This window comes from Delphinus delphis, chromosome 3 (assembly GCF_949987515.2).
Source record: "Delphinus delphis chromosome 3, mDelDel1.2, whole genome shotgun sequence".
NCBI lineage: Eukaryota > Metazoa > Chordata > Mammalia > Artiodactyla > Delphinidae > Delphinus > Delphinus delphis.
Window position 1 is genome coordinate 13333970 of NC_082685.1, and position 27952 is coordinate 13361921.

At 56.2% G+C, this 27952-nt stretch overlaps 3 protein-coding genes across 3 annotated transcripts; 2 read left to right on the forward strand and 1 right to left on the reverse strand.

The window, feature by feature from the left end:
• Positions 1–1129: 1129 nt before the first annotated feature.
• Positions 1130–12632, forward strand: PDE4C (phosphodiesterase 4C). Its single transcript, XM_060006670.2, has 15 exons — positions 1130–1275; positions 4278–4469; positions 5382–5418; positions 5506–5579; positions 5810–5862; positions 6159–6271; positions 6352–6445; positions 6982–7145; positions 7345–7443; positions 7875–8039; positions 8126–8225; positions 8859–9013; positions 10904–11026; positions 11283–11465; positions 11992–12632. The coding sequence occupies exons 1-15, from the start codon at positions 1130–1132 to the stop codon at positions 12379–12381; spliced, it is 2088 nt and encodes a 695-aa protein (XP_059862653.1). The 3' UTR covers positions 12382–12632.
• Positions 12633–17592: 4960 nt separating this feature from the next.
• On the forward strand, positions 17593–23228 carry RAB3A (RAB3A, member RAS oncogene family). Its single transcript, XM_060008058.1, has 5 exons — positions 17593–17750; positions 18897–19124; positions 20270–20388; positions 21018–21142; positions 22375–23228. The coding sequence occupies exons 2-5, from the start codon at positions 18897–18899 to the stop codon at positions 22563–22565; spliced, it is 663 nt and encodes a 220-aa protein (XP_059864041.1). The 5' UTR covers positions 17593–17750; the 3' UTR covers positions 22566–23228.
• Positions 23229–23267: 39 nt separating this feature from the next.
• On the reverse strand, positions 23268–26215 carry MPV17L2 (MPV17 mitochondrial inner membrane protein like 2). Its single transcript, XM_060008059.1, has 5 exons — positions 25983–26215; positions 25184–25354; positions 24399–24475; positions 24110–24238; positions 23268–23789 (listed from the first exon to the last, which is right to left on the reverse strand). The coding sequence occupies exons 1-5, from the start codon at positions 26167–26169 to the stop codon at positions 23691–23693; spliced, it is 663 nt and encodes a 220-aa protein (XP_059864042.1). The 5' UTR covers positions 26170–26215; the 3' UTR covers positions 23268–23690.
• Between the last annotated feature and the right edge of the window lie 1737 nt (positions 26216–27952).

A 27952-nucleotide genomic window follows, 5' to 3' on the forward strand; every position in this document is an offset into this window, starting at 1 on the left:
GGGGAGGGTCAGGGTCTCACCACGGAAGCCCTGATCTCCCGAAATAGTATCTCACATCCCCCCAGGATTGCCAGAAACCTGGGTGGCATTTGTCTGGGACTCCCAAAACTAGTGCCGTCCCCTGGGGCAAGGCCCAGGCAGGGGGCTTGTTATCCCACAGCAGGACACAGTCAGGCCCATAGCTTCTGTGTGGCCTCAGGTGGGCCTCGGTTGCTTCTGCCTGAGAGGTGGGTGTCCTGGGTCTTGCCTCCAAGTGTGACATTCTCCGAGACTTGGTTTCCTTTTCTGAAGAATGGGGCAAGACCACCCAACCCCAGCATTCTGAGGGTAGGCCAGCTGGTACAGACCCCTGAACAGCCCCACCTGATACCAGGGGCAAGGCTTCCCTTTCCAAGGGTCCTTCCTGGGGTGGGCGGTGGCAGCTGAAGCTTCACAGGACCGGAAGGCCTGGCAGGAGTGGAGTACGGATGTTTGTCCAGTAGAGACAGCGGGAGAGGGGAAACGATCCAGAGACAGGGCCTGGGGAATGTCAGAGCAGGTGGAGGTCATGTGGGGACTTGTGGAGGGGAACAGGAAGAGGGGGAGCTGCTTTGCTGTGAAGACTTGCGTCTGTTACCGCTTTTCTCCAAGCCTCAGTTCCCCACCTGACAGAGGATTAAGGGTTTGTAGTTTCTGAGCAGCCCCTTGGTGGCTCAGTCCTCCATTTCTCCATCTGGAAAATGGGTAGAGGGGTATTGCAAGCACTGTGTGGGATCTGGGCAGCCCCTCGGCAAACTCTGTGTCTCGGTGACTCCTTGATAATGGAGAGCGCTTCCTTTTTTGATTTCTGTATCTCTTTTCAGCCGAGTTATCAGTTGAGCAAGCTGCACTACTGGGGGCCATGGTGGCAGAGGGAAGTGGTATAAGATGCGGTTTCTGGGCTCCCCCAAAGGGGAAGCAGAGAGTGTCCCGTCTAGCTCAGTGCCTCGGTTTCCCCATTTGTCCCGGTGAGGGCGTCCCTGAGCGGTCCTGCGGCGAAGGCGGGGCGGGTGCGCCTCCTGCCCTCTCCCCGCCGGGCCCCGCCCCCGTGGTTGTCCAGAAAAGGTCCCGCGCAGACTGTACTCCGTCCAGCCTCCACGCGGTCTTGGCGATGCAGGGTCCCCCTGCGTCCGCCCCGGCCCCTGTGCCCAGCTCCCCCCGGGGCTCCCCGCGCGGCTCCCCCGGGCTCTTCAGGAAGCTCCTGGTGAACCAGAGCATCCGCCTGCAGCGGCGCTTCACCGTGGCCCATCCGCTGTGGTGAGGCGAGACAGTGGGCCTCGCAGGGCTCATGGGAACAGCCGGGCTGGTGGTGGGAAGGGCAGAGTCAAGGACAGCTGGGGCCAGGTTGGGGGTCAGGGCATAAAGGCTCTGCCTCTTTGCCCTTTCTCGGTATCTCTCTCCCTCTGTCCTATCTCTGTCTCTTTTAGTTGATGACTGTCTCTCTCCATCTCTGTTTCCCTCCACCCACCGCCTGGACACACGCCCAGGGGACCAGCCGTCTGTCCCTCTCCAGCTGTGCGGCCTGGAGCAGGACGGGCTGAGGCTCACGTCTCCTTCTGACCCTCGCCAACCCGGGGCAGGCGGGCTGAGAGTCCTGGAGGTGGAGGGAAGAGGGTCACTCCTCCCCTTGGTCTGCCCCCGCCATCCGTTCTGGCGCCAGCAACGGGATGGCCTGGTGGCCTCACACTAAGCCCTCGATCTCCGCGGAGGAAGAAGTGATTTGATGGAGGCCTTTGAGGCAGGGTGTTCGCGGTGTAAGAGAGCTTGTTGCGCACCCGCGCAGAGCGCCGCCTCTGCGCAGCCCCACTCGGTTGCGTTCTCCAAGGACTCGTTCCGCCGCTTTAGGTTCGAATTCCGGCCCTTCAGGAAGCGACTGTCACATCGTGGGTCGCAGGGCAGAGGCTGGGGTTGGAGGTGGGGCTGGTGGGCGCCGACTGGGTCTCATACCTTGCGCTTGGCTCGTGCGGTTTTCTCACTTGGTAATTTGGCATCTTGCGGCTCAGAGACTAAAGGTCCCTTCTCCAAGGTCACACGGCCAGTGGCAGCTGGTGGAGAGGGGGGCAGTTGTGACGGTGGTCCCTGATGGGCCATTTCAGGCCGAGACTGGGGTCCCGGGTCCGGGAGAGCGCCCCCAGGGCACCAGAAGCTTGCGAAGAGGGGTCCCCGCCGAGGGCTCCGGAGTGAGCACAGGGGCGTCGAGGACGTCAAGGGCGTGAGGCTGGGCGAGGGCAGGTCTCTCCGAGGCCCCTGTGCTTCAGTTTACCTGTCTAACAGATGGACAGACGCGCCGTTCCCACAGTCGGTGCGAGCTCCTCCCCGCTGCCCGCGTCATGGAACCACGGCCTGACCCAGCAGCTCTCGGCTAAGTTTAGAGCAGAAAGAAAAACAGCTTCCCCCGTAGCGACAAAACCCCGGCTCAGCCCTTAACTCTCCGTGCTCGCTACTTGGATTCGAACCCAGCACGCTGTGGCCTCTCCCGGCCTCAGTTTCCCTATTCATCCATAGGTGTGCTTTTCCCAGAACTTTTGGGGAGATGAGAGGGAGGGGTAGGTGGTAGCCACTCCCAGGCCTCCCCCTCTGAGCACAGGTTTAGGGTATCCACCGCCACTAGCCCGCCCCCAAGAGTGTCTCTCCTCCAGTCACCGGGCACACTCGGAGGCCGGGTAAGAGCTAAGAAGTCCCGCCCCTCCGGGTGACGTCACGAAGCGGGAACTCAGAAACGCTGGACTTGAGGGGCTTCTCCAGGAGACCCAGAACCCGAACAGACCGAGAGCGGTCGGACATAGCCGAACACCCGAGTGAGGCCGGACTCAGCCGAATATGCCCGACCTGGCCCGAGTGCCACCCGGACTTGCTCGAAAACCTGGCGCGACCGGACGTAGCCGAACACGCCCGAACGCATCCGAACCTACCCGAATGCGGTCGGTTGTAGCCGAATTCTACCGAACTCACCCGACAGAACTCAGGGGAAGAGGTCCAATCCTGTATGATCAGACCCAGCTTAGTCAAACCTGGCCGTACTTGACCGAGCCGGACCGAATCCAGCTGAACCGGACAGAATCCTGCCGAATTCCCCACCCCCACCCCGGTCTGAGCCGAATTCCCTGCTCGGAATCTTCCGGCAGGCGCCGATCCCATCCGTGGACTGGGATGGGGTGACCTGGAGGGGGACCAGGTGGACACTGGCCCTCGGCCAGGAGGGGCGTGTCTAGGGGCGGCCCCTGGCCTCTTCCTGTCTCCGTCTTTCCTGCCCGCTCCCTTCTCAGAAACCTGTGACTCACTTGCAGCCCCTCTCCCTGGTTGCTAACTCCCCCTCCCACACTTCTGTTCTAGCCCCATGCCCCCTGCCACTCTTTCTCTGACCTCTGACTCGAAGGGTGAGAGTAGTAGATCCCCCTTATTCCGTCAGAGTGTGGCTGGAGGGAGGGATGGGAGGGGCGATTGGGGATTGCCTGGAACAGGAGGAGGACGGTGCTCTGGGGAGAGGACACATCCTGTGCAAAGGCCCAGAGGTGGAAGAGAACAGGCAGAGCGTTCAGGCCAAAAATAAAGCGGAAGAACTGGGGAGCTAAGGATAGGGCCAGAGCGAGCTGGAGGCGTGGTTGGTGAGATTGGGGTGGGGCCATATGGGCTGGAGCTGGGGAAAGGGGACAGGTGGTCCAGGGCGTAGCCAAAGCTGGCTGGGGATGGGGCCTCTCCTGGCTGTGAGGAGCCTTCGTGTGTGCCCCGTCTAGGCGGGGCCCAGGTCCCCTCCAGAGAGGAAAGCCCAGGAAGTCGTTTCCAATCCCCATGAACTTACCCTGCGACTTGGACCTCAGTTTACTCCTTAGTAATACGGGAGCCCTGTCGCTCTCCTCAGGTGCTCGGTAAAAGCACCCTAAAAAGCTCCTTAAAAGCACCCTGGGGATGAAGACTACCACACCCATATTAGAAACAAAGTTGTTGATGTCCATAGAAAAGCTGAGACCTACCCATGGTCACAACAGCCACTTGGAGACAGATCTGAAACTCACGTCCTGGAGTCCAGATTAGTCCCAGTGGAAAAGACTCTGGGGTACAGAGGTGGAGATGGAGGCGTGAGGGACGCGGCAGTGTCCCTGAGTGGGGGTGTGACCGTGGGACAGATGGACAAGCTGCAGGCCACTCCTGCCCAGCCCACCACGTGGCCCCAGGGAGGATGTGACAAAACTGATATAGGCCATGACCCAGCATCCATATGCCAGGACCCTCGGCTCTGACTGTGACTCCTTTTCCTTCAGCTTGGACCTGGAAAATGGGCTATCATGCGGAAGAAGCTCCCTGGACCATCAGGCTGGGTCTGGCCTTGGCCGGGTCATCCAAGCCCCTGCCCAGCACAGCCAGAGACGGGAGTCCTTCCTGTACCGCTCAGACAGTGACTACGAACTCTCGTCCAAGACCATGTCCCGGAACTCCTCTGTGGCTAGCGACCTGTGAGTCTGAGGCTGGGGGATAATACCGCTTTCTACTTCCTTCCTTCCTTTATTCCTCCATTCGGCACACCTCCTTCAAATGACCGTTTGAGGTGGGCCTTAAAGTTTATGTAGGAGTTTGCCTATTTGCTTGTTCAGTAGGACATGCTAAGAATGATATCCAGGGGCTTCCCTGGTGGCGCAGTGGTTGAGAGTCCGCCTGCCGATGCAGGGGACACGGGTTCGTGCCCTGGTCCGGGAAGATCCCACATGCCGCGGAGCGGCTGGGCCCGTGAGCCATGGCCGCTGAGCCTGCGTGTCCGGAGCCTGTGCTCCGCAACGGGAGAGGCCACAACAGTGAGAGGCCCGCATACCGCAAAAAAAAAAAAAAAAAAAAAATGATATCCAGTGATCCTCTGTGCTTCACTTTAGGCTGGGGTTGGGTGGCAATCCAGTGACATTAAGTCCAATTAACAGCAACCGAACGTACACTTTGATTTGAGCTTTCTGGTAGCAATAATTTCCTGCCTCTACTAAGACCCCTGTTGCCCCTGGGACTCAGATTCTCCATTTGTGAGATGGGGATAAAGTGAGTGATTGGTCAGAGGGGCTGTGGCTGCTTTCAGAGAAGAGTCAGGTGAGGGGAGTCCAGGAACTACTAGGAAGACACCCAAAAGAGGGAGTCGGGACAGGAGGATGCCCTCAGCTGAGGGCACAGTGTGGGTAAAAGCTGAAAGATGGGGGACTTCCCTGGCGGTCCAGTGCTTAAGACTCTGCGCTTCCACTGCAGGGGGCACGGGTTCAATAACTAAGATCCCGCATGCCGCGTGGCGCAAAAAAGGAAAAAAAAAAAAAAACCCAGAAAAAACTGGAAGATGGGAACGTGTGGGAGGGCTCCCTCTGACCGCCCTTCCATGTCTGGTCTCCCCGCAGACACGGAGAAGACGTGATTGTGACACCCTTTGCCCAGGTGGGTACCCACCTCTCCTTTCTCCCGTGTGCCGGGCAGGTAGAACCGACCCTTCCTTCCAAACGCTGGCCACCCCCCCCCTCGCAGGTCCTGGCCAGTCTGAGGACGGTTCGGAGCAACGTTGCGACGCTTGCCCACCTGCAAGGCCGCGGGGCAGCCAAGTACGCAGGGGGCGGGGCTGGGCGGGGCCTGGCGGAGAGAAGGGCAGGGCCTGGCGGAGAGGGGCGGGATCAGAAGACAAGGTGGGCGAAGCAGAGGCGGGGCACGGGCGGAAGGGGCGCGGCTGGCAATTTGGGGATGGGAGAAGAGGAGGAGGGGCAGGGGCCAGGAGGTCTTGGGGGGCGGGGCCCTATGGGTGGGGCAGGCCGCTCCTGAGCCGATTGTACTGCAGGCAGGCATGCGTCGGGAACACCCCATCTGGCAGTCAGCCCCCTCCACCAACAGGTAATGCGCCTGCTGCTATCCCCTCCTTCCACTGTGGGACAGCTGTGAACTTCCTCTCTATGGGGACCTCCCCAGCCCATGAATCCTTGGGCTGTGCTAATTGTAAACCTCCCCCGCCAACCCCGCCACCCCCCCCCCCCGCCCAAACACCCTTGGGGATGCGGAGATCCTGGGGTCCTGAGTGGCCTCATTCTCATTGGGAAGGGATCCAGGGTCCAGATGCAGAGATGGGAGCAGGAGGGACACAGGGTTCCCAAGTAGGGGTGGGGCAGGCCCCTGACCAGCTTGGCCCCCAGAGGACACTGGGCAGAAGCTGGCTTTGGAGACACTGGACGAGCTGGATTGGTGTTTGGATCAACTGGAGACACTGCAGGCGCGGCACTCGGTGGGGGAGATGGCCTCCAACAAGGTTAGTAGGGCCAGATAACTGAGATCACTTGCCTATGTCCACAGTGCCCCCATCATCACTGACATCACCTTCCCCTGCAGTTCAAGTGGATGCTGAACCGGGAGTTGACTCACCTGTCTGAAGCCAGCAGCTCTGGGAACCAAGTGTCTGAGTACATATCCCGAACCTTCCTGGGTGAGCTATGGTGGGTCACTGACTAGGCCACATTACAGAGGTAGGAAGAGGGAAGGGAAGGAAAGACTTCTGCTACAGACTTCAACTGAGGAAGATAGAACCAGACACGGACACCCCCAGCCCCATGAGGCAGGGCTGGACCAGAGGGAGGGACAGAAGGATCTTCCAGGAGGAGGGGGACATTAAAGTTAGGGTTTTGAAGCGTGAGTAGAAGTTTGCCAAGGAGGAGATAGAGGGAACGACAGAGCTGGGTCTCCAGCTTGGGAGACGGAAAGGACATTTGACTGTTTTGGGAAAAATACTAAGCTCCAGGTGCCCAGGGGCCACGTCCAGCAGAAGAGGTCACTGAGATCAGCCTTGAACAGAGGAGAAGGGTATCTACAGGCCAGAAAGGACTTTACTCTGAGATTACTTTGGTCCAGGTAAAAAGGAAATAGGTTGATCTTGAGGCTTGGCAAGGTCCAGTACTTGAGGCCAAGCAGGCCAACCCTAGCAGGTGAATTGACTTCTCTGAGCCCTACCTGCCCCATCTACAGACCAGCAGACTGAGGTGGAGTTGCCCAGGGTGACCCCCACGGAGCCCCCAAGGCCCATGTCCCAGATCAGCGGCCTGCGTGGACTCCCCCACAGTACCAGCCTTTCTGCAGCCACTGTCCCACGCTTTGGCGTCCAGACTGATCAGGAGGGACAACTGGCCAAGGTGGGTTTACAATAGGAATGCTGAGACCCAGGTTTGAATCCTGGCTCTGTGTGGCTACCCTATTTGGGGCCTCAGTTTGCCCACCTATATACTGACCAGGTGGGGCTCAGTGTAGGACCTGAGGCCTGGGGATGGGGGTTGAGGTTCCAGAGTCTGGGGAAGTTGGGTTGCAGTTAAGCTCCAGTCCTTCACATTTTAGGAGCTGGAAGACACCAAGAAGTGGGGGCTTGATGTGTTCAAGGTGGCAGAGCTAAGTGGGAACCGGCCCCTCACAGCTATCATGTTCAGCATCTTTCAGGTACCTCCCCTGCCCTTGGCTTCTAATACCCTTGTGTTTCCTTCACTCCTTCCTACCTCAGGACCTCAGCGGACACATATTCTTCAAATCCTCCCTAACATCCCTGAATGGGGTCATTTGAGCAGGGGCATTAAAGGATGGATAGGCATTTGTTAGGTTTAAAAGTTCACTGCTGATTGGCAACAAGACTCAAGCCTCAGCCTTGGGCCAGACCTGAAGAGACCCAGTCTGTAGGGAACAACTGTGGGGTCAGAGATGAGCCAGAGGGGAAGGACAGAGACCAGGGGAGTTCAGAGGGAGAGCAGGGAGGGCATCCTGGAAGAGGGGGCACTTGAGAGATGGATAGGGATTCAGAAGGAGAGAAGGCATAGGAATAGTGTGTGCTGCCACCCAGAGGCCGAGGCCCTGACTGGGGCCCTGTGATGCACCAGGAACGGGACCTGCTCAAGACATTTCGGATCCCAGCAGACACACTTGCCACCTACCTACTGACACTGGAGGGTCACTACCACAACGATGTGGCCTACCACAATAGCCTACACGCCGCTGACGTGGCCCAGTCTACACATGTGCTTCTGGCCACACCTGCGCTTGAGGTAGGGCCCTACAGCTGCAGGCAGCCCTGGTGCGTGCAGGGCACAGAGAGCCTGCCCCTCACCTCTTATGCTCCGTGCCCACTCAGGCCGTGTTCACTGACCTGGAAGTCCTGGCTGCCATCTTTGCAAGCGCCATCCATGATGTGGATCATCCTGGGGTCTCCAATCAGTTTCTCATTAACACCAGTGAGTTAGGGGGCTGGGCCCTGCCACCACCTGTCAATCAAGTGATGTTAGGTGGTCCCGTTCCTGCTCTGAGTCTCCCTGTTTGTGAAATGACTGCCACAATCTTCCCTCCCTTAGGTGCTGAGAGCAGACCCAGATATACAGTAGATACTCAGTAAATGAGAGAATAACAAATGTGACAGAGCTGATTTGGGCCCACTGAGATTTTAAAGTTTAGGATCCTTTGTGGTGTCAGAAAAACTCAGTCAACAAGCAATCATTGGGTACCTCTTATATACATCCCTGGAGAGCTGGAGATAAGAGTGGAGCCCTCTCACTTGAGGATCCCAGGGTCTAATAAGACAAAGACTTGGTAGTTCACTCAACCAGCACACAGCACTGTCTCCTGCCATGCCAAGTCCCCAAGGAGTCACCAGTCTCGAGGAGGTAGAGCTAAACACAGATGCCCCCAGGCCCACAGAGTCAGGGCAGGGCCACGGGGGGAGACAGGGTCCTAGAAGGCTTCCTGGAGGATGGGACATTGGAGTTGGGGCTTCAATGCATGAGTAGGAGTTTACCGAGAATTTACAGAACCGGCCTTTGGGTGGAGTGGGTTGGGTGGGCAGGTCTTGAGGTGCTCCACCTCCCCTACAGACTCAGAGCTTGCACTTATGTACAATGATACCTCCATGCTGGAGAACCACCACCTGGCTGTGGGCTTCAAGCTGCTGCAGGCAGAGAACTGTGACATCTTCCAGAACCTCACCACCAAGCAGCGGCTGAGTCTGCGCAGGATGGTCATCGACATGGTGAGACAACAACGATGGATGGGGTGGGGCGATCTTGATATGGCTGGGGGTTCAGTTGGACCAGGGCATGTCCCCATTCTGAGTCCGAGCTTCCTGGTCTGTAAAATGGGGCAATGACTGTCCAAGCCTTGGGTAGGGGTGACTAGGCCCTTGGTCAGGCTAATCAGGTCTTGGATGTGATTCACGTGCAAACGATGTGGAAACTTTCTGGGGTTTCAGGTGCAACTTTTCTGACCCTTAAGTCTGTGCATTTGATATGTTTCAAGTTGGGAGACACCAGTACGTTTTGGGGTCTTATGCATCAACTCATTTATTTAACAAGCATTTATTGGGCATCCATTGTGCTTGTCCTGTGACAGTGACCATTAGAATTCTGGCCTTTATGAAACTCACAGTCTGTGGGGGAGATGGACACATAGGTGGGAGCCATGATGGGGGGCCCACAAGCAGAGCCATGATGGGGGACCTGTAGACAGAGCTGTGATGGAGAGATGCTCAAGGTTGAGGAGGGCTTCCCCAGGAGAGAACACTGAAGTCAGGGCCTGAAGAGTGTAGAGGACCATGGGGTGGGGAGGAGTGTTCCCAGCAGAGGGAACAGCATGTGGGGAGGGTTCAGAGGAAACCAGGCTCCAAGTGAAGAGGAACTAAAAGTTTGCTGAGGGAGAGTGGGGGCTCTGGGCAGTGGGCACTCCCAGTGGAAGCATCATTTGGTCCAGATGGGAGGTTTGGGGAGAAGTGTTTTTTTAATATTTGTTTATTTATTTGGCTGTGCTGGGTCTTAGTTGCCGCATGAGGGATCTTCACTGCAGTGTGCAGGATCTTCGTTGCGGCATGCAGGATCTTCAGTTGTGGCATACGGGATCTTTAGTTGTGGCATGCGGGCTCTTAGTTGCGGCATGAGGGATCTAGTTCCCTGACCAGGGATCGAACCCGGACCCCCTGCATTGGTAACATGGAGTCTTAACTGCTGGACCACCAGGGAAGTTCCCTGGGGAGAAGTTTTGAGACTTTGGTCTGATTCTCAGAGAAGCCCGTGGGTCATTCCTGGGCTGGGTCCGCATGGGTCCAGCTAAATGATTTTTAAGCAGCTGTGCTCAGAGCTGAACTTCCCTTCCGGTGGCTAAAAACAGCCCTCCCGGCCACGCAGCAGCCACAGGAAGGTTTGGGGAGCACTCAGTCCACCTGTGGCTCCCACAGCCCTCTGGATAAATCCCCCGCTCCTCCCTGAGGCCCTCCCCACTCTTGTCACCCTCACTTGCTCCCATGTTGCTCCTGCACTCGTTTGTTCTAGCCACAACTCTCTCCTCTATGTTCCTCAGCTTATTCAGCCTCAGGGCCTTTGCACTGGCCATGTCATCTGCTAGGCTTCAGGCGTGTTTCATGTCAACCCCCAGGTCTAATCTCCCCCCATCATGCCCTGTCCCACATGTGGGATGCACCCCACAAGCCCAACAACCTTGGAGAAGGGACTTTTTTTTTTGCGTGTGTGTGTGTGTGGTACGCGGGCCTCCCACTGTTGTGGCCTCTCCCTGTGCTCCCATCCGGAGCACAGGCTCCGGATGCGCAGGCTCAGCGGCCATGGCTCACAGGCCCAGCCGCTCCGCGGCATGTGGGATCCTCCTGGACCGGGGCACGAACCCGTGTCCCCTGCATCGGCAGGCGGACTCTCAACCACTGCGCCACCAGGGAAGCCCGAGAAGGGACTACTGACTCAGCTTCTCTTGTGAGCTGGGTTTACAGCAAATCTTGATACATGCCCCCATTTGACAGATGAGGACACTGAGGCTCAGAGGGCTGTGGATCCAAGTGGGTGTGGCATCTGGGAAGTGGGGAGTGGGGGTGGGGCAGGCGCTATCCTCATACCTGCCATCCTCCTTCACCTTCCCCCAGGTGCTGGCCACAGACATGTCCAAACACATGAACATCCTGGCTGACCTCAAGACCATGGTGGAGACCAAGAAGGTGACAAGCCTTGGAGTCTTGCTGCTAGACAACTACTCCGACCACATCCAGGTGTGTGGCTGGGCCAGCACTAAGGTCTTGGTTTCCACACTCTCATTCAACTACATTTATGAAGTGCCAACTGCGTGCCCAACTTGAAGAAATGGAGGCACATACGGTCACGTGGCTGTGCCTTAGCCACCCTTTCCCCTGCCCAGCCTCAGTTTCCCCACCTGTAAAATGGGTATGTCCATGGCGCCAGCCTCTGGGGCGGGTACCAGGCCTGGGGTGGCCTGGCCTGAGCCTTCCCGAGCCTCGGTCTCACCAGGTCTTGCAGAGCCTGGTGCACTGTGCCGACCTCAGCAACCCCACCAAGCCGCTGCCGCTCTACCGCCAGTGGACAGACCGCATCATGGCTGAGTTCTTCCAGCAGGGCGACCGTGAGCGCGAATCAGGCCTGGACATCAGCCCTATGTGCGATAAGCACACGGCCTCAGTGGAGAAGTCCCAGGTCTGAGGGTGAATGAGCCGAGCTGGTGGGCACTGGGGAGGTGGGAGGGAAAGGAGTGGCTGAGCTGACCCCATGAGTCCTGGCTTGACCCCTGGCTGGCAAATGAGGGGATGTGGCCTAAGGGTCTGCACTGGGCTGTGCAGAGTCAGGCCTGGTATGTATTTCCTCTGGGCTGTCGAAAGAGACATCTTCACTCACTTGTGGAGTTTGGAAGTATCTGTTCTGAGTGACATAGGAGATTCTTGAGGTGCTCCCAGTCTGGGGGACACATTCATCCAGCTCTGAGGAGTCAGAGCTGAGGTAGAGGGAAAGACTTAGGGGTTGGGGGAGCTCAAAAGGGGCAGAGGAGTCTTCCAAGAGGAGGGGTTATTTGAAGAGGGTTTTGAAGAATGTGTAGGAGTTGGGAAATGGCATTCCAGGCAGAGGGAACAACCTGGGCAAAGGCCTGGGGTCTGGACTGGCTCTAGGTTCCATGGTAACTCACCACCCAGCAACCTCTATCCCCCAATTCTGTATCACCCCACAGGTGGGTTTCATTGACTACATCGCCCACCCACTGTGGGAGACGTGGGCTGACCTGGTACACCCAGATGCACAGGACCTGCTGGACACTCTGGAGGACAACCGCGAGTGGTACCAGAGCAAGATCCCCCGCAGCCCTGTGGAGCCCACCAGCCCCGAGCAGGGTGGTCCCGACAGATTCCAGTTTCAGCTGACTCTGCAGGAAGCAGAAGAGGAGGAGGGAGAGGAGGAGGGAGTACTGGGTGGGGAGGCCTCAGAGTCACCTGACACTGAGTTCCTGTCCTCTGAGGCCAGCCCAGACCCTGGGGCCCTATACCTGGACAACCAGAGGACCGTGGGCAAGCCCTGTGGGGACCATGAGGGCAATGTGATGGCTGAGGCTTTGGGCACCTAGTGGCCCCTGAAGGGTGTGTAGACTTTCCAGGAAGAGGTCCCAGGTGGCCCCTGCTTTGCCTTCCCCACCCACTGAGGGAGACAATCAGGCTTTTAGCTACAGACAGCTCTCAGGGTTGAATTGGAGGCACCTGGCGGGATCCATTCTGACCCTGAGCTCAGCTGAGAGAGCTCTCCAAGGAGCTGGGCTGGGGGCAGCCTCTTCCAGGGCCCTTGAGTTCTCCCTCCTGGACTTCAACCCCTGGTGTAGAAAGGGAGTATCTGCCAGGCCCCTTGTGCATCTTCTCCAGTGGTCACTCTTCAGCCACGTCAATCACTTTATTTTTTCATTCTTTATACGATATTTACCAGGCACCTACTGTGTGCCAGGCCTGTGCCTCTTATGTGCCTCTGGGTTAGCCCTGCACAAGGAGGTGGGGAGTCAGCCTCAAGGAGTTCCCCCCTCCCCGAGACACCTCCCCTTCATCTTCAAGGCAGCTCATTACAAGAGAACAAGAACTTGAATGGGAGAATTCTCAGCACCAAAGCTTCATCCAGACCCAGTTCTGGCTCTGGAGCTCTGGTGGGGGGTGATAGGGGGCCATGAAAGAGAGGACTGTGTGTCAGGAACTGTCTCTGAAGACTGATTTAGCCTTCATTGCTTGTGCACTGGCTGTTGCTTTAAGTTGCTGTGGTTTCTGTCTTCAGGTCTAAGGATCCTAGTCCTCCCTGGTCCCAGGACCCACTGCTGGCTCCCTTATACTTTCTCCCTCTCTAGAACAGCAACACAGACTTCTCCCCCAGGGAAGGTCTCTCGATCTTCTGATTCTGAGGCTGTATCAGATTCCCCGTAGGGAAAAGGAGGCCTCTGATGCTTTCTTGCGAGTCACAGCCCCTTCTGGGCCTCAGTTTCCCCTCCATGGCCTGATCCTTAGTACTTGGGTAAACTTTGGTTGGAGGGTGGTGTTTGTGACCTCCCTGAAATATCTTAGAAATATGGGGCATTCTCTGGGTTTAAATAAACTCTATCACCCATAATTAGTACCGTGCCCATTTCACGGATGGGGAAACAGGAGCGGAGAGGTCCTGTGGCCTGAGGGCTCAGGGCCCTGTAGCTGGGGGGCAGACGTTAGCCAGCGGCGCCCCCTGGTGGCTGGAGGCACAGCGGGGAGGCGGGGCGAATTCGGGGCCCTTCCTCGCTTTGCCAGAAGTCTCTCCCGCACCCAGCTTGGTTGAGTTCACCCTGAGGGTGCCGGCCTGGCGCAGAGCAGGTGAGGCGGCTCTGTGCTCAAGTCTCAGATTCAATTCTCGCTTCCGGAGGCCTCAGTATCGCCCCATCCCACCCCACCCCTAGCCTCCCTCCCCGCGTGTCTATGATTTATACATGGCACAAGTCATCACAGCAGCCCCTGGCTTCAAGAACAGCAGGCTTCATTCCTAAATAATTTCATTAATAATTTCATTCCATTGATGATTCATCGTTATCACAATTAATGATCAAATGCCACAGAGGGAGAATTAAAGGGCATCTGGATCATGAACTTGGTGCATTTCCTTCCACACTTTTAAAAGGCAGAGATTTATGGGATTTTTAAAAGGCAGAGATTTATGGGATTTTTATTTCTATATATATTTTATCCTTTCCACCTTGCAAGTAATACATGTCACTGTAGAGAATCCGAAAATAATGGAAACATGTAAAGACGAAAATAAAATTCTGCTGTAACCTCACCCACAGATCATCTGCCTTCAGCATTTCACCTTATTTCCCTCTGTTTTTTTCTCTACCCATTCATAAGAACACTCATATGTCCCCCTTCATTTTGGGCCACAGGTATTCCTCCCTCTTCCCCTTACTGACTGCACGCTACCCACACTGTTTTTTTAACACCCCAAGCACAGTCCCACCTCAGGCCCTTGGCACATGCTGTGCCCCCTACCTGGAATACTTCTCTCTCTCATCCTCCCGCTTCGGGTCTCAGCTCAGCATCCCCTTCTCCAGGAAGTCCTTCCTGACCCTCCCCCTCCCACCCCAGGCTGGCACTGGTGGAAGCTCTCTGGCAGTCTTTGCCAACGTCAACAAATCTCTTAACCTCCCCGAGCCTTTGTCATTTCGCGGGTAAAATGTGCTCTTTGTGAGGATCACAGAATTGTAACAACAGGTATTGTTTGAGGAAAGCATGTCCTGAGCTCTTTCTTCACAGGTATAGAAACTGAGGCTCACAGAGGGGATGAGGAAGAAGTCACTCACATGCTCCAGGTCTCCCATTTCCTCCCGTTTAGGGTCCTTCCTGAGGGACATAGTCCTTGCCTTTGTGGCCCACTCTAGACCCAAAGAGGAGAGTGGGAGAAGATCTTTAGGGCCCCTGGGAACTTTCAGCCCTTGTGAACTCCTAGGGTGACTCGTAGGGCCTCAGTTTGCCCTCTGTTGAGGGAGAAAATGTTGCCTGGCCCCCCTTCCTCACAGAGCTGGAGAGGGGTTGTCCCTTGAGCTTGTTTAGTGAGTTCCAGCCTCAGGGCCTTTGAACTTGCTGTTCTTGCTGTCTGGAGCACTGTTCCCCCACTTCTCCCAGTGGCCAGCTCATTCTCCTCCTTCAGATTCCTGCTCAAATGTCACTTCCTCAGAGAGGTCTTCCCTAACCTCAGTGGCCAAAGTCACGCTCCTTCCAATCATTCATTTGTTCATGTCATACCATCACAGGGCACCTACTGTGTCCAAAGGTGTAGGTGCTGGGGACACCGATCCCCGCCTGTCAAAGCTCACGGCTGGCTATTGGATAAATAAGTTAACATGATCATTTCTAATGGGGATGTATCAGGAAGGAAAACTATGGTGACATGATAGGAGGTGACATGGTGAAATCAGAACTTCTGGAGGGAGGTGGGTGTTGATTGGAGATCTGAAGGGGATGAGAGAGCCAGGCACAGAAATACCTGGGGAAGAGGACACAGCAGGTGCAAAGGCCCTGAGGCAAGGTTGCACCTGGAACCTCGAGGAGGGAGAGGAGAAAGATGAGGTAGTGGATGGGATCTGAGAGGGTTTAGGGCCCTTCTCCTATGCAGCTCTGTTGCTCGGACCACACAGAACATCTCCCCTCAAGTCTGTAGTCCTCACCTCCAATTCGACCATCCCTAATTCCAGAGCCTTATGCTTATTCTTAACAATAAATCCTTCCATTATTTTTATTTTAAAATACAAAATCCTGGGACTTCCCTGGTGGCGCAGTGGTTAAGAAACCGTCTGCTAATGCAAGGGACACGGGTTCGAGCCCTGGTCCGGGAAGATCCCACATGCCGTGGAGCAACTAAACTTGTGCGCCACAACTACTGAGTCTGCGTGCCACAACTACTGAAGCCCGTGCACCTAAAGCCCGTGCTCCGCAACAAGAGAAGCCACCGCAATGAGAAGCCCGCGCACCGCAACGAAGAGTAGCCCCTGCTTGCTGGAACTAGAGAAAGTCCGTGTGTAGCAACGAAGACCCAACGAAGCCAAATAAATAAATGATTAAATACATAAATAAAATATAATACAAAATCCTTTGTGCAGAAGCTGGTATACATTGGTGTGGGCCTTTACCCTTTGGGAAAAAAAATAAGTGGGTATTTCCGGTCAACACCCACGTACAAACCCGGAAGCATGCATTTGGAAGGTCAGGGAGCCTAGCTGCCTTGCACGACCTCCCCTCGACCTGGGCAGCGCCTGGACCCCCCCCATCCCCCACCCCAAAGCGGGAACTCGACTGCTGGTCTTCCCGTGGGGAGAGATTGGAGGTGGATTTATATTTATTCATTATCTTTTTCTGAATCTTCCCAGCTCTCCGCAGTGGGTTTGTGATACTTTTATAGTCTGAGTGAAGAGGAGGGACAAAAATGTTATCCTTAGAAAAAAATAGATTTCCCAACTGCAAGGAGAGCTGGAGGGACGTCTCCGCACTTCCGGGGCGCTGGGGGCGGGGGTGGGGGGAGTGGGCGGCCTCCAGGCGCTAAGTTATTCTGGTTTCTAGGCGCCTCTGCAGCTGGCGAGCTTTTTATAAAAAATACAAGCCCCGCCCCTCGTCTCCTGAGGAGGAATCAGGGAGATCAGAATTTTCCTGGGGCCACACGCCCCCTGCCGGGTGTGGGGACCGGAGTTGGGGTCAGGGCAGAGACCTGGAATGGAGGCCAAGGTCTCGTTCTTCCTCCTCTCCCCCAATTCTGACTTTTTCACATGAAGACGGATGTGACAGGTCACCTTGGACCCCAAAGTCTCCATCTCTGAGTCTCATTTTGCCAGGATGGAGGAGGGAGGACTCTCTGTCCCTGTCTTTTTAAACTCAGGAACCAGGGAGGAGTAAAGCATCTCCCACCCCTTGTCTTTATTGTTGGGTCTTTGAATCTCGCTCGTATCCTCCCTGTTTCCCAGGTTTTTTACCGCAGACTTTGCGAGTTTAAGGGACAGGCCGTTTTTCTGCCCTACTTCCTGCATTTCGTTGAATTTTTCTCTGGAAAATGGGGAGCAGGAAGGAAAGGGGTTCCTGGAGCGTTCGTTAGCCCCTTCCTTTTTTCTGGAAATTGGTGGGGAAGGGTGACTCTCTTGATCCCAATTTCTTCTTTCTTTTTTTTTTTTTCTTTCTTTTTGGGTCTTACAGCTGAAATTAGACGGAGTCTATCTTGACCCCTATTTCCGCTTTTTCTTCTTTTCTACTTATGTTGAACCCAATAAATAGGAGACGTGGAGCATCTTCTCGAACCTCTGTTCCTCTTTTCTGAAATTGGGAATAGGAAGGGTTTAAGGAGAGGTCACAGCACCCTGGACTGAAAGGGGACCTCCTGAGTCTCCGACCTGGGTGCATGGGGGCGGGGAAGGGGAACACCCCCACAAGACCCAGGCTCAGCCCAGGCCTCAACCTCTCGTCCCTTCAACCGCTCGGGAACCGCCATTGGACAGGAGGAGGGCGTGACAATCTTTGATTGGCTACTTAGCCCGTCGCTCGAGAACTTAAGCCAATGAGGAGGCGCCTCGTAGCCCCGCCTCCCTAACGCTGGAGAGAGGTGGAGCCGGCAGGCGATTCCACCCCTCCCGCACCGCTTCTGCTAGCTACTGGATGAGCTCGCTGGGCCCCGCCCCATTCTCATGTCAATCTGCGTGAGAACCCCGCCCCTCCCGGCTCTGCGTGCGACCGTGGACCACCTCCCCATCTGTGGCTCCTCCCCAGAATGGCGTCACGACCTCATCTGCATATGAAGCCCCGCCCCTCTGTGCAGGACGTCACCGCGGACTGCAGGGGCCTGAGCCGCTGCCGTCGCCTCCGCTGACACGCAGCCCCACATCAGCGCACTGGGGGCCCTGTCACCGCCGCTGCCAAAAAAGTCGCTGCCGCTAGGGTCGCCGCCGCATCAGTGTAGGGCAAGGTGAGCTCCCGGACGGTCCGGTGCGCTCCCTCTCGGAGCACATACATAACCTTCATTTGACTGATGGGCTGGGGTAGGGGGACGAAGTTGGCCGGCGTTAAATGAGGGGAAGGATGCGGCGGTCGCGAGCCTGGGGAGGGGTAGGGCCCCGGCTTCCTCTACCTGCCCTATCCTCACCCCCCACCCCCATCCCTCCACCCCCGGCTCTGCGGCGGAGGGGGAGGGGAGACGAGACCAGTGCCTTGCGGGAAGCTGTGCGCGCGGGAGGCTCCGTGCGTGCGCGTGCGTGTGGTGTGCACACGCGTGTGCGCGCCCGCCTGTGCGGGCGGATCTGTGTGTACCCTTGCTTGTGTACCAGGGTATTCTCGTGTGACCCCTTGGAGGTCCCGATCCAAATTTGTGCGTGTTTCAGGCATGTGGAGGGAGACGCGTGGACTGTGCGTGTGCGTGCACAGCAATGTGCATATGTGCACGGAGATGCGTGCCCGTGTGGGTGACGTGTACTCGGCTGCACGGGTGGAGGACGCAGTGAGCACGGGTGGGTTTGCACATTTGTATATGCATGTCGGTGAGCAGACAGGCTCTGTCCCGTGCACCGAGTGTGTTCGACGCTCAGATATGCACGAGCGTGTCCGAGTGTGTGCCCTGCTGTGTGCACGTGAGCGTGTGCACGCCCCGCTCCTATCACGTGATGTAGCTGTCTCAGCCCGAGCTCTCCCAGCCTGGGAGTCTGGGAGGAGGACTGCGGACACGCGTCCCTGTGGTACCGTACACGCGTGTGCACGTGCGCCCGCGTGGCTCAGTTCTGAGGAACATGAATGATTGATGGGGGGCGGGGCCGGCCGTAGTCACCCCTCCAGGCGCAGCTGTAGTGCTTAGGTTACAGCCGGACCTGGGGAACAGGCGTGCTGGAGGGGGCTGCAGGGGTGTCTCCATCCCCTGCGTTCTGAGGTTCTCCCCTGAAACCTCGGGCCTTTCAAGGTCATGGCCCGCCCTCTGCCGTGGGCTACACCGTTACTACTGGGGCTCCTGATGGGATAAGGGTAACCTCCGTCCCTCTCTGGGAGCTCTCCATCCTGAGCCTGGGCTTGAGTGTTTGGGGGTGGAGGGAGACCCCTCACGCTCGTCTACGCTCCGCACCCCCAGATGGCATCCGCCACAGACTCTCGCTATGGACAGAAGGAGTCCTCGGACCAGAACTTCGACTATATGTTCAAGATCCTCATCATCGGAAATAGCAGCGTGGGCAAGACGTCTTTCCTCTTCCGCTACGCAGACGACTCCTTCACGCCTGCCTTTGTCAGCACTGTAGGCATTGACTTCAAGGTCAAGACCATCTACCGAAACGATAAGAGGATCAAGCTGCAAATCTGGGTGGGTCCAGCTGGGGGGCTTCTGGCTTCATCACTCTCCCTCCCGAGAATAGCAGCCCCAGCTTTGCCTATTTCTTTCCTGTCTAGATTCATTCATTACACACTGGGCATTTATCAAGCACTTACTGTGTACAAGGGGCTAGAGGCACTGAAGAGAGTGCCCCTGTTCTTCCATCAGTGCCTAATCAGTGCTCTTCAGGGGTGGGGAAGGAGCAAATGCTGGGTCCTCTCCTGACCCTGACATCATCAGATGCATCATTTGCTTGGTGCCTCAGTTTCCCCGTGTTCAAGTTCCTCCATGTGTGTCTATATCAGGTTTCAGAGGGATCTTGACCCCCAACCTCATTCCCTGGGACAGGAGCAGGCTCCTCCGTCAGGGTCTTCTGGCCACTGTCCTCAACGCCCCCGAGGCCTGAGGAAGCCTGCCAAATGCCAAGTCAGAACTGCTCGTTCCCTGCCCACAGTCCTTCCGCGGCTCCCACCTCACTCCGGGCAAAACCTGCACCCCTCCAGGCAGCCAGACCCTGCCTAGTCTGCCCCTGTTGTTACCCCATCTCATCTGTCTCCTTCCATCTCTGTCTCAGCCTCTTCATTGTTCCTCAAATGTACCAAATGCAGTCCCACTTCAGGGCATTTGCCCGGGCTGTGCCTTCTGCCTGGACCGTCCTTCCTCTGATCCCCACATGGTTCCCTCCCTCATCCTTCAAGTTTAAAATTGAAGGCAGCCCACGCTGCCCATCCTTGTCGGGCTTTTTTCTCCTCAGTCCTCGCCACCCTCTGACGATACATTTTCTACCTTTTCACAGGTTTATTGTCTGTTTCCTGCACTGGATTGTCAGTTTCACAAGGGCAGTGATTTTGGTCCATTTTGTTTACAGCTGTGTCCCCAGTGCCCAGCACAGGGTGTGGCACAGGTACACGTGTGTTGAATGAATGAGGGAACGATTCTGTAGGTACCTTAGGATGACTGGGTACCACATTCCCAGTGCAGGCAGCCAGCTCACTCTCCCTGACCCACTGTGCCTCTGGGCAAGCCCCTGCTCCTTTGGGCCTCGAGGGCGCTGGACCTGACCATCTCAGAGTTCATACCCACTCTGAGGAGTTTCCGTGTGTGCCCTCTCTGACACCCTGTCTCTTCTTCCCCAGGACACGGCGGGGCAAGAGCGGTATCGGACCATCACGACAGCCTACTACCGGGGCGCCATGGGCTTCATCCTCATGTACGACATCACCAACGAGGAGTCCTTCAATGCGGTGCAGGACTGGTGAGCGTGCCCCCACCTGCTCACAGATGGTCTTCTGAGCTAGGCTTGGTGTAAAGCCTGGGGTACAGACAGAGATCAGGGAGCCCCAGCCGCTTGGCAGAAATGTAAATAACAATATTGGGGTCCCAGCCCTGCTATCAATCTATAATCATTAAAACAGTGTGGCATCAGCTCAAAATAATGGGAAGCAGGGTTTCAGGTGGAAAAATGAAACTGTAAACATAAAGGAAAAAGAATCTGGGAGGGACAGAAAATATGAAGACAGTTTGCATAGGTTAGAGGATATAAACATTGACATTTTCTGACTAGAGTAATGATACATTTTGAGAAAATGTTTGAATTTGTTTAAGAGCGAGAATCCTTCTCTGGGGGTGGGGGGTATCTGGGAAGGATGGGAAAAGCTGCTTGAAAGAGGGACTCCCAAGAGCAGTGAACTGTGGGAGCAGACACCTGCAGAGTGTTCCTGGCAGGACAAAGACAGGGAGGAGGATCGAGCCTGCCTCCCTCAAGAATTAAAGAATTAATGGGAGGTGGGGGCTGGAGTTGGGGGAGGACGGGGGGAAGGGGGAGAGGGGGGCAGAGCCCAGATTCTCCAAGCCCTAACCCTCCTCTGTCACCACCTCCTCCAGGTCAACCCAGATCAAGACCTACTCATGGGACAATGCCCAGGTGCTGCTGGTGGGGAACAAGTGTGACATGGAGGATGAGCGGGTGGTGTCGTCGGAACGCGGTCGGCAGCTGGCTGACCACCTGGGTGAGTACCCAGCGAGGCTGGACACCCACAGGCTAGGAGAGGGACACTGAGGCCCTGAAAGGGGAGGAGACACACCCAAAGTCTCACAGCAAAGCCAGGATTCGAGTCCAGATGATTCATACTTTCTGCAAGCTGGCCTTGATCCAGGGGCCATTTGAGGTGAGTCTCTTTTTTTTTAAATTAATTTATTTTATTTATTTATTTTTGGCTGCATTGGGTCTTCACTGCTGTGCGCGGGCTTTCTCTAGTTGCGGCAAGTGGGGGCTACTCTTCGTTGGGGTGCACGGGCTTCTCATTGCAGTGGCTTCTCTTGCTACAGAGCACGGGCTCCAGGCACGCAGGCTTCAGTAGTTGTGGCACGCAGGCTCAGTAGTGGTGGCTCGCGGGCTCTAGAGCACAGGCTCAGTAGTGGCGGCGCACGGGCTTAGTTGCTCCGCAGCATGTGGGATCTTCCCTGACCAGGGCTTGAACCCATGTCCCCTGCATTAGCAGGCGGATTCTTAACCACTGCGCCACCAGGGAAGCCCCTTGAGGTGAGTCTGATGGATGCTTAGGAGTTTGCTCTGCAGGAAGTTTCTGATTCATTCTGATACTCTCACTGCTCAGCCTTGTGCTGGGTGTTGCTGGGCCCCTGAGAGGCCTCCAGCTTTGTGAGAGAGGAAAGGACCTCAGCTGGGGGAGCCAGGCTCTGCCTGGCATAGGTAAGTCTTCCTGGAAGTGGGCCTTGGATCTGGTACTTAAAGAAAAAGGAGGTCTTTCAGACAGAAGAAACAGTGTGGGCAAAGGCCAGACGTGGGAAAGATCCTTTTGGCAAAGTTTTATGTGACTGCAACATGAGGGTCACTTGGAGGAAATATGGCTGATCTCGCAGGGCCTGAAGCACAAGCTGAGGAGCCAGACTTTTCAGAGGGCAATAGGGAGCCATGGAGAGTGTGTGAGCAGGGGAAGGCCTGGGTCTGAATGTCAGATGCCGCCAGGGCCAGGCTGGATGGTGGAAGCAGGGAAGTGGGTCTTACCAGGGCTCTGGGGACAAAGAGAGGGGATAGTTTTAGGGTGAAGAAAGGAGTGCAGGAAATAAAGGCTGACTCAGTCCAGTGTTGCTTCCCCAAGGGACCTGTCAGTGCCTTTAACATGCAGTTGGCACTGGAATCTCCAGGTGTTACCTGCGCTCAGAAAAGTGTCTCTGGGCATGGGGGAACCAGGGTTCTCACCCCTCCCTTCCCTGACCACAGGGTTCGAGTTCTTTGAGGCAAGCGCCAAGGACAACATTAATGTCAAGCAGACCTTTGAGCGGCTGGTGGATGTCATCTGCGAGAAGATGTCCGAATCACTGGACACAGCCGATCCTGCAGTCACGGGCACCAAGCAGGGCCCACAGCTCACGGACCAGCAGGCGCCCCCCCACCAGGACTGCGCCTGCTGAGAGCTGCCCCGCCCCATCCTGGCCCCGCCCTCTGGGCCTGAGCCAGGGCCCCTACTGGCCATGGGCGTGAGTCCCCTGCCCTGATTTAGCCCATCACCCTATTTATTATCGTAGCTATTTATTTATTTATTTATTGGAGATGTCCCCCAGGGGCTCGGGCACCCCACCTGCTCCGTGCCCCACCCTGTACATACAGACCTGTTCCCGCTCTGCAGTGGCGTGTCGTGGCCCCGTGAACTCACCACTCACCCTTCTCTCCAGACCCCACCTTTTTATAAATTCACCCCCATCAACAGTTATCAGTTTTTAAGTGGGGGCCGGATGACACCCCAGGGCAGTCTGGTTGCATGATGCAAGGTAGCCAGACCTGCCAGCCTCCTGGCTGTGACACGGTAGGTCCAGGTGACTGCAGGCATCTCGACGTGGACCACGGGGTGTGTCAGAGCCAGGAAATGGCCCGCCTGGCTCCTCGCCCCCAAGGTTGTACCTGTTTTTGAAGGGGGGTGGGGGCTGCTGTGGATATTCACCACCCTGGGACACCACCTCTCACCAGACCTGTTCTGATGTCATGAGTGTCAAACATGCCCCCCAGTCCCCCCAGGAGATGTCATGACAACACTACACACACCCAATAAAGTGAATGACGACACAGTGTCCCTATGAGCGCTGGCCTGCCAGTGCTGGCTTTGCTCATCCACAAGATTTTCAATTACAAAGAGAATTTAATTCTCTGTACTTCCATAGTCCACGAACAGAGGATGAGACTGGAGGCTACACACCCCACCCAAGGCTCCAAATTCTGGGGGCCCTGCTCCAAGTGTATGGGCGATGTCCCCACCTTGGTCCCAGAGTCCAGCCCGCAGGAGTGTTGAGGGCTTGGTACTAGCTGGCTGGCTGAGGCCCAGTGCTGAGGGTGGAACATCTGTCACCAGTCACTTGAGGCTCTCCCAGAAGGGTTGGGGGATGACGGTCCATCTTCATGGTTGTGTTCCAGATGGAGAAACAGAGGCCCGGCAGTGGGCTTGGAAGGGGCAGCCCAACCGGATGCCTAGGAATCAGGGTGGGCCTAGGACCGGGCCCAGCAGTCCGTTCCCCTTCCTGCCCAGGCGGCTGGTCAGCTGAGGGTCAGTCTTGCCCTGGCTGGCATGTGGTGGCAGTGTGGGGCAGCTCAGTCTGCACAGTGCCCAGGGCCACACAGCCTGGGGGCGCTGGGGGGCCTGGGATCTGTCCACACAAGAGGATCTGGTTACAGGCATTTGTTCATCCCTCTGGGCTCCTCACTGAACCCTCCTCCACCCGTCAGGGCTGGGGTCAGCCTTGCCGGACAGATGCGGCAGGGACCTGGCCGAGGTCACATCAGACAGAAGATGTGGGCTTGGTCTTCACCCCGCTATTGATCAGCAACCCACCCACCCACCATGGGGTGCAGGTTGTCGCGGGCACAAGAGACCCGCACCCTGGAGCGTAGTTGTACTGCCACTTGGGGCTCACACATGTGGCCCCCCAGGAGTCCCCTGGGTACTTGGTCTGCCCACTGCGCTTACCCGGTATTTCAGATAGGAGAGGTATGTGTCCCAGCCCAGCGTCAGGCCGTTGATGTAGGTGACTCGGAACTGGGGGGGCACGAAGAGGAAGTTCACCAGCTGCGCAGCAGGCCACACGCACCAGTCAGTCTACGGGGAGGGGTGGAATGCAGTGAGAGGCGGGGCTGGGCGGGGCCGGGTGGCTGTGAGAGGTGGGGCTTTGAAAGGGGGTGCCTGTGAAAGGGAGAGGAGGGACAGATGCAAGGGGGCGGAGATGAAGGATAGGCGGGGCCTGGGAAGGCACGCCCACCTTGTAGAATTCCCAGAACTTGTCCCGCAGCTCCTGGCAGCTCTCGCCCAGGGTCTGGCCCTCCAGGCAGCCAAGGCCTAGGAAGGAAACCAAGAGATGAGAGTGTCAGAGGCTGGGGAGTACGGAGTACCGACAGTAGAGCGGGTGGGGTAGGACCCCTGAGGAACAGTGTCTCAGGCAGAGGAAACAGGACATTTAAAAGCCTTGCAGTGGGAAGGGCAGCACAGCAGGGTGGCTAAACAACAGAACAAGTCAAGTCGGGGAGAAGTGAGAGGAGAGAGGTCTGTCGTGAATAATCGCGTACCCTGAGGGATGCAAGTGAGAGGAGAGAGGTCTGTCGTGAATAATCGCGTACCCTGAGGGATGCGTACGCCACACACCCTTGTTGAGGCTGAGGCTAGTTTATTACCGGTCCTAGGATGCTTGTGCCCTGTCAACGTCAGTCTCAGCTCCCCTTCCTCCAGCCTCAGAGCCTTTGCATGGGCTGTTCCCCCTGCCTGCTGGCTCCTTCTTCAAGTCTCAGCTGAGTGTCTTCTCCTTTGGGACGTTCTCCCAACCACTGTCCAGGGCAGCCCCATCAGACACTGTCTTCATCCTTCCTACATTTAGCATCATTCTCTGTGATTCTGCCATTCACACTTGCCTCCACTGGGTCTGTCCTATCACCACCGTACCCCAGCCTTCAGGAGGTGCATCAGTAATGGGTCTCCACATCCTTAACACAAAGTTGGCTCTGTCCCTCCCGACCTATGAGGAGCAAAGCCCAAGCTCACGGGGCTCCTTACCCAAGAAGTACCAGACGCCCAGCATGGGAGAGGCCACCAGTTGGTCGACGAGGACCTTCCTGAGGACGTTTGGGAGGCCACGGAAGCCAGATGCAGGGAGCAGGCGGTCCAGCCAGAGGTACCAGTAGTGCAGGAAAGGGCCCATGCTGCAGCCCACAGCAAACATGCTCGCTGTGGGCGGTCCAAGAGTCAGGGGGTGCATGTTAGGCCAGCAAAGCCCCCAATTCACTCCCTCCCTAAGACCTGGGTAAGCCTGACACTCTCCCAGAGCCCAACCCATTACTAGCCCCGCTGCCACGTACCATTCCAAGAGCTGCGTTTGCATTTTCTTCCCTCATTCCCTCACCACCGTGGCAGAGTGTTCTACCATCGCCCCGCTTTCCAGAGGAGGAAACAGAGGCACAGCGGGTAGGGAAGTGTGGGACCAGGGCGCGATCCTAGGCTGGCTGGGGCCAGACGCTGCGCCCTTGACTACCCCGGGTGCAGCATCCTGTGCCCAACGCTAGGTCTCTCAGTGCAAGAGAGAGGGAAGCGGACCAGGGGTTGGGCGGGGACCTGACCCTCAGGATGGGAGCGAACAGAAACCCCACGTATGATAGGGGATGAAGACCCCCGAGGGGGGAGGGGACAGAGATCAGCGAGGGGCTGTGTAGGGTGCACGCTGAGGTCAAGGGTCTTGCCAGGGACTGAGGTCACGGGTCATGGGTCACGGCACGCGGGTCCGGGTCACAGGTCTCCGAATTGAGGTTGGGGCCAAAGATCCTCTGGGGTCAAAGGCCAGCAGCACTCGCCCCCTCACCTGAGCGCCGCGTGTCAAACTTCTGGCCGGGCCGGGCGCGGATCTCCCAGGACTGGCGCGCTCCATCCCCGGCCGCCATGAGAGTGCCGCAGCCCAGCGTGTTGGTGACGAGCAACGCACGGCCTTGGAACAGGGGCTGCCCCGCGGCCCAAAGGCCGCGCAGCCAGCACCAGCCGCCGGACGCCATCGCCTGCCGGGACCTAGGAACCGGCACACCCGGCCGCCCTGCCCATGCCGGCCAATCTCCAGTCACCCCGCGTCCCGGATCCCCGCCTCGCGCCGTGCTACCCAATCGCACGCTGCCTTCGTGATTTGCATGCGTCCCCAAATCACTGCAGCCAATCGCCGACCGCTTGCCTCTTCACTTTGCCCGCCCCGAGAGGTATTAGCCAATCAAAAGTCGGTATCCCGTCTAGAGGCTAATTGCCGAACGAAGCCGCACACCGCCTTCCGCGCCTTACGGGCCAATCGCAAATGGGCTTCGCGTCACACCGGGCATGCCAATTGCTGTCGTTCTAACCTCGTTTTCCCGCCCCTATCAGCTCTGGCCTATGGGTAACCGTCTCCACACCCTTATTTGCCTGCCCAGTACTGAACTGGCCAATCGGAGACCCTCGCTGACTATCGTTAGGCTAGCAAATCACTGACTGTCGTCCTGCGTCCCGCATTGAGATGGCCAATCGTGAACAACTCTACCGAGTTCTCTCTTGTAGTTGCCCTCCAGATTTCCAGATTCTCCCGAAATTCCTGAAAAGGGGATCGGACTGTGGCCATGACTACCGGGGCGGAAGTCCAATCCCGCAGAGACTCGAGAAAGTGGGGGCGGGGCTACAGTTCTGCGGCGCGCGCAGGCCGCTGGGATCCTTGTGTAGACGTTGACCTTGGTCCTGACGACTGCTGGGTATCTGACCTCAGTTCAAGAATAATATAATTAAAACGTTAGGCACTGTTCTGGGCACATGACGTGCGTTAAGACATTTCACAGCAACTTTGTGTTGCTGCAGGGACAGTTTTATCACCTTGTTATTTCCTGTGTTCCTGGAGGGGAAAATGTGAGTTTCAATGGAAATCTATGCGTTACCTACAGGAACAGGGTGTCGCAAACTGTAGCCTGTGGGCCAAATCCTGTCGGCGCCGGTTTTGGTGAGGCTCGCGAGCTAAGAATTCTCTTACCTTTTTTAATTGGTCGGTGAAAAAATCCAAATAATATTCTGGGACGTGTGAAAATTATATGAAGTTCAAATTTCCGAATCCATAAATAAAGCTGTGTTGGAACACAGTCATGCCCATTTGTTTCTTTATTGTCTACTCTCATTACAATGAGCAGTTGCAACAAAGATTGTATGGTCTGCAAAAACTAAACTATTTACTATTTGACTCTTTACAAAAAAATTTTTTTTCCTCTTTGTTAGAGGACACCCTTCAGGGTTTTCTGATTTTGATTCTATGGGAGATATTTTATAAACCCTGTGGTTATAACTGATAACAGGGAAAAATAATTCTTCCCTATAGACATGCAGATGAATTCTGCTGAGTGGAGAGATGCCCACCCCCCATTTTTTTGCCTTCATTTGCACATTCATTTTACTGTGCTTGTTTTGTCTTGTTTGGTTCTTCTTTGAAATGGGTTTAACGCCTGACCAGTTAGTTCCCTTTATTAACAACGAGTTAACAATTTTTAACACATGCTCATTTTTATTTCTGTATGAGAGTCGTGATTTTTACCTTTTTTGGGAAAATTATCCTTCAACACTTCCTACTGCTGTCAAGTAACTCAGTCTGGTATTCCAGGTTCCAGATTTTACTGCATTTTTGTGGAAAACCTCCAAAATGGTTAAAAGAGAGGGAAAAGTCAAATTATGATTCACGAAACAGAGTCAGGTCAACTTTTTCAGCAGAGAAGTGCATTTCATGGTGGCTGAAGCCCTGGCAACTCCAAGAGGTAAGAGAATCTCGCTGATTCTCTATTT

Bases quoted from the DNA above. Each gene is read 5' to 3' on its own strand.
- MPV17L2 (XM_060008059.1), bottom strand. From the start codon at position 26,169: ATGGCGTCCGGCGGCTGGTGCTGGCTGCGCGGCCTTTGGGCCGCGGGG. The intron at 24,476-25,183 runs GTAAGGAGCCCC...TTTCCTTCCTAG, and splicing joins GGGCGTCTGGTACTTCTTGG to GCCTTGGCTGCCTGGAGGGC. The intron at 23,790-24,109 runs GTAAGCGCAGTG...TTGTGTGGACAG, and splicing joins TCTCCTATCTGAAATACCGG to ATCCCAGGCCCCCCAGCGCC.
- PDE4C (XM_060006670.2), top strand. From the start codon at position 1,130: ATGCAGGGTCCCCCTGCGTCCGCCCCGGCCCCTGTGCCCAGCTCCCCC. The intron at 6,272-6,351 runs GTTAGTAGGGCC...CTTCCCCTGCAG, and splicing joins GGGAGATGGCCTCCAACAAG to TTCAAGTGGATGCTGAACCG. The intron at 11,466-11,991 runs GTCTGAGGGTGA...ATCACCCCACAG, and splicing joins CCTCAGTGGAGAAGTCCCAG to GTGGGTTTCATTGACTACAT.
- RAB3A (XM_060008058.1), top strand. From the start codon at position 18,897: ATGGCATCCGCCACAGACTCTCGCTATGGACAGAAGGAGTCCTCGGAC. The intron at 20,389-21,017 runs GTGAGCGTGCCC...CACCTCCTCCAG, and splicing joins TTCAATGCGGTGCAGGACTG to GTCAACCCAGATCAAGACCT. The intron at 21,143-22,374 runs GTGAGTACCCAG...CCCTGACCACAG, and splicing joins GCAGCTGGCTGACCACCTGG to GGTTCGAGTTCTTTGAGGCA.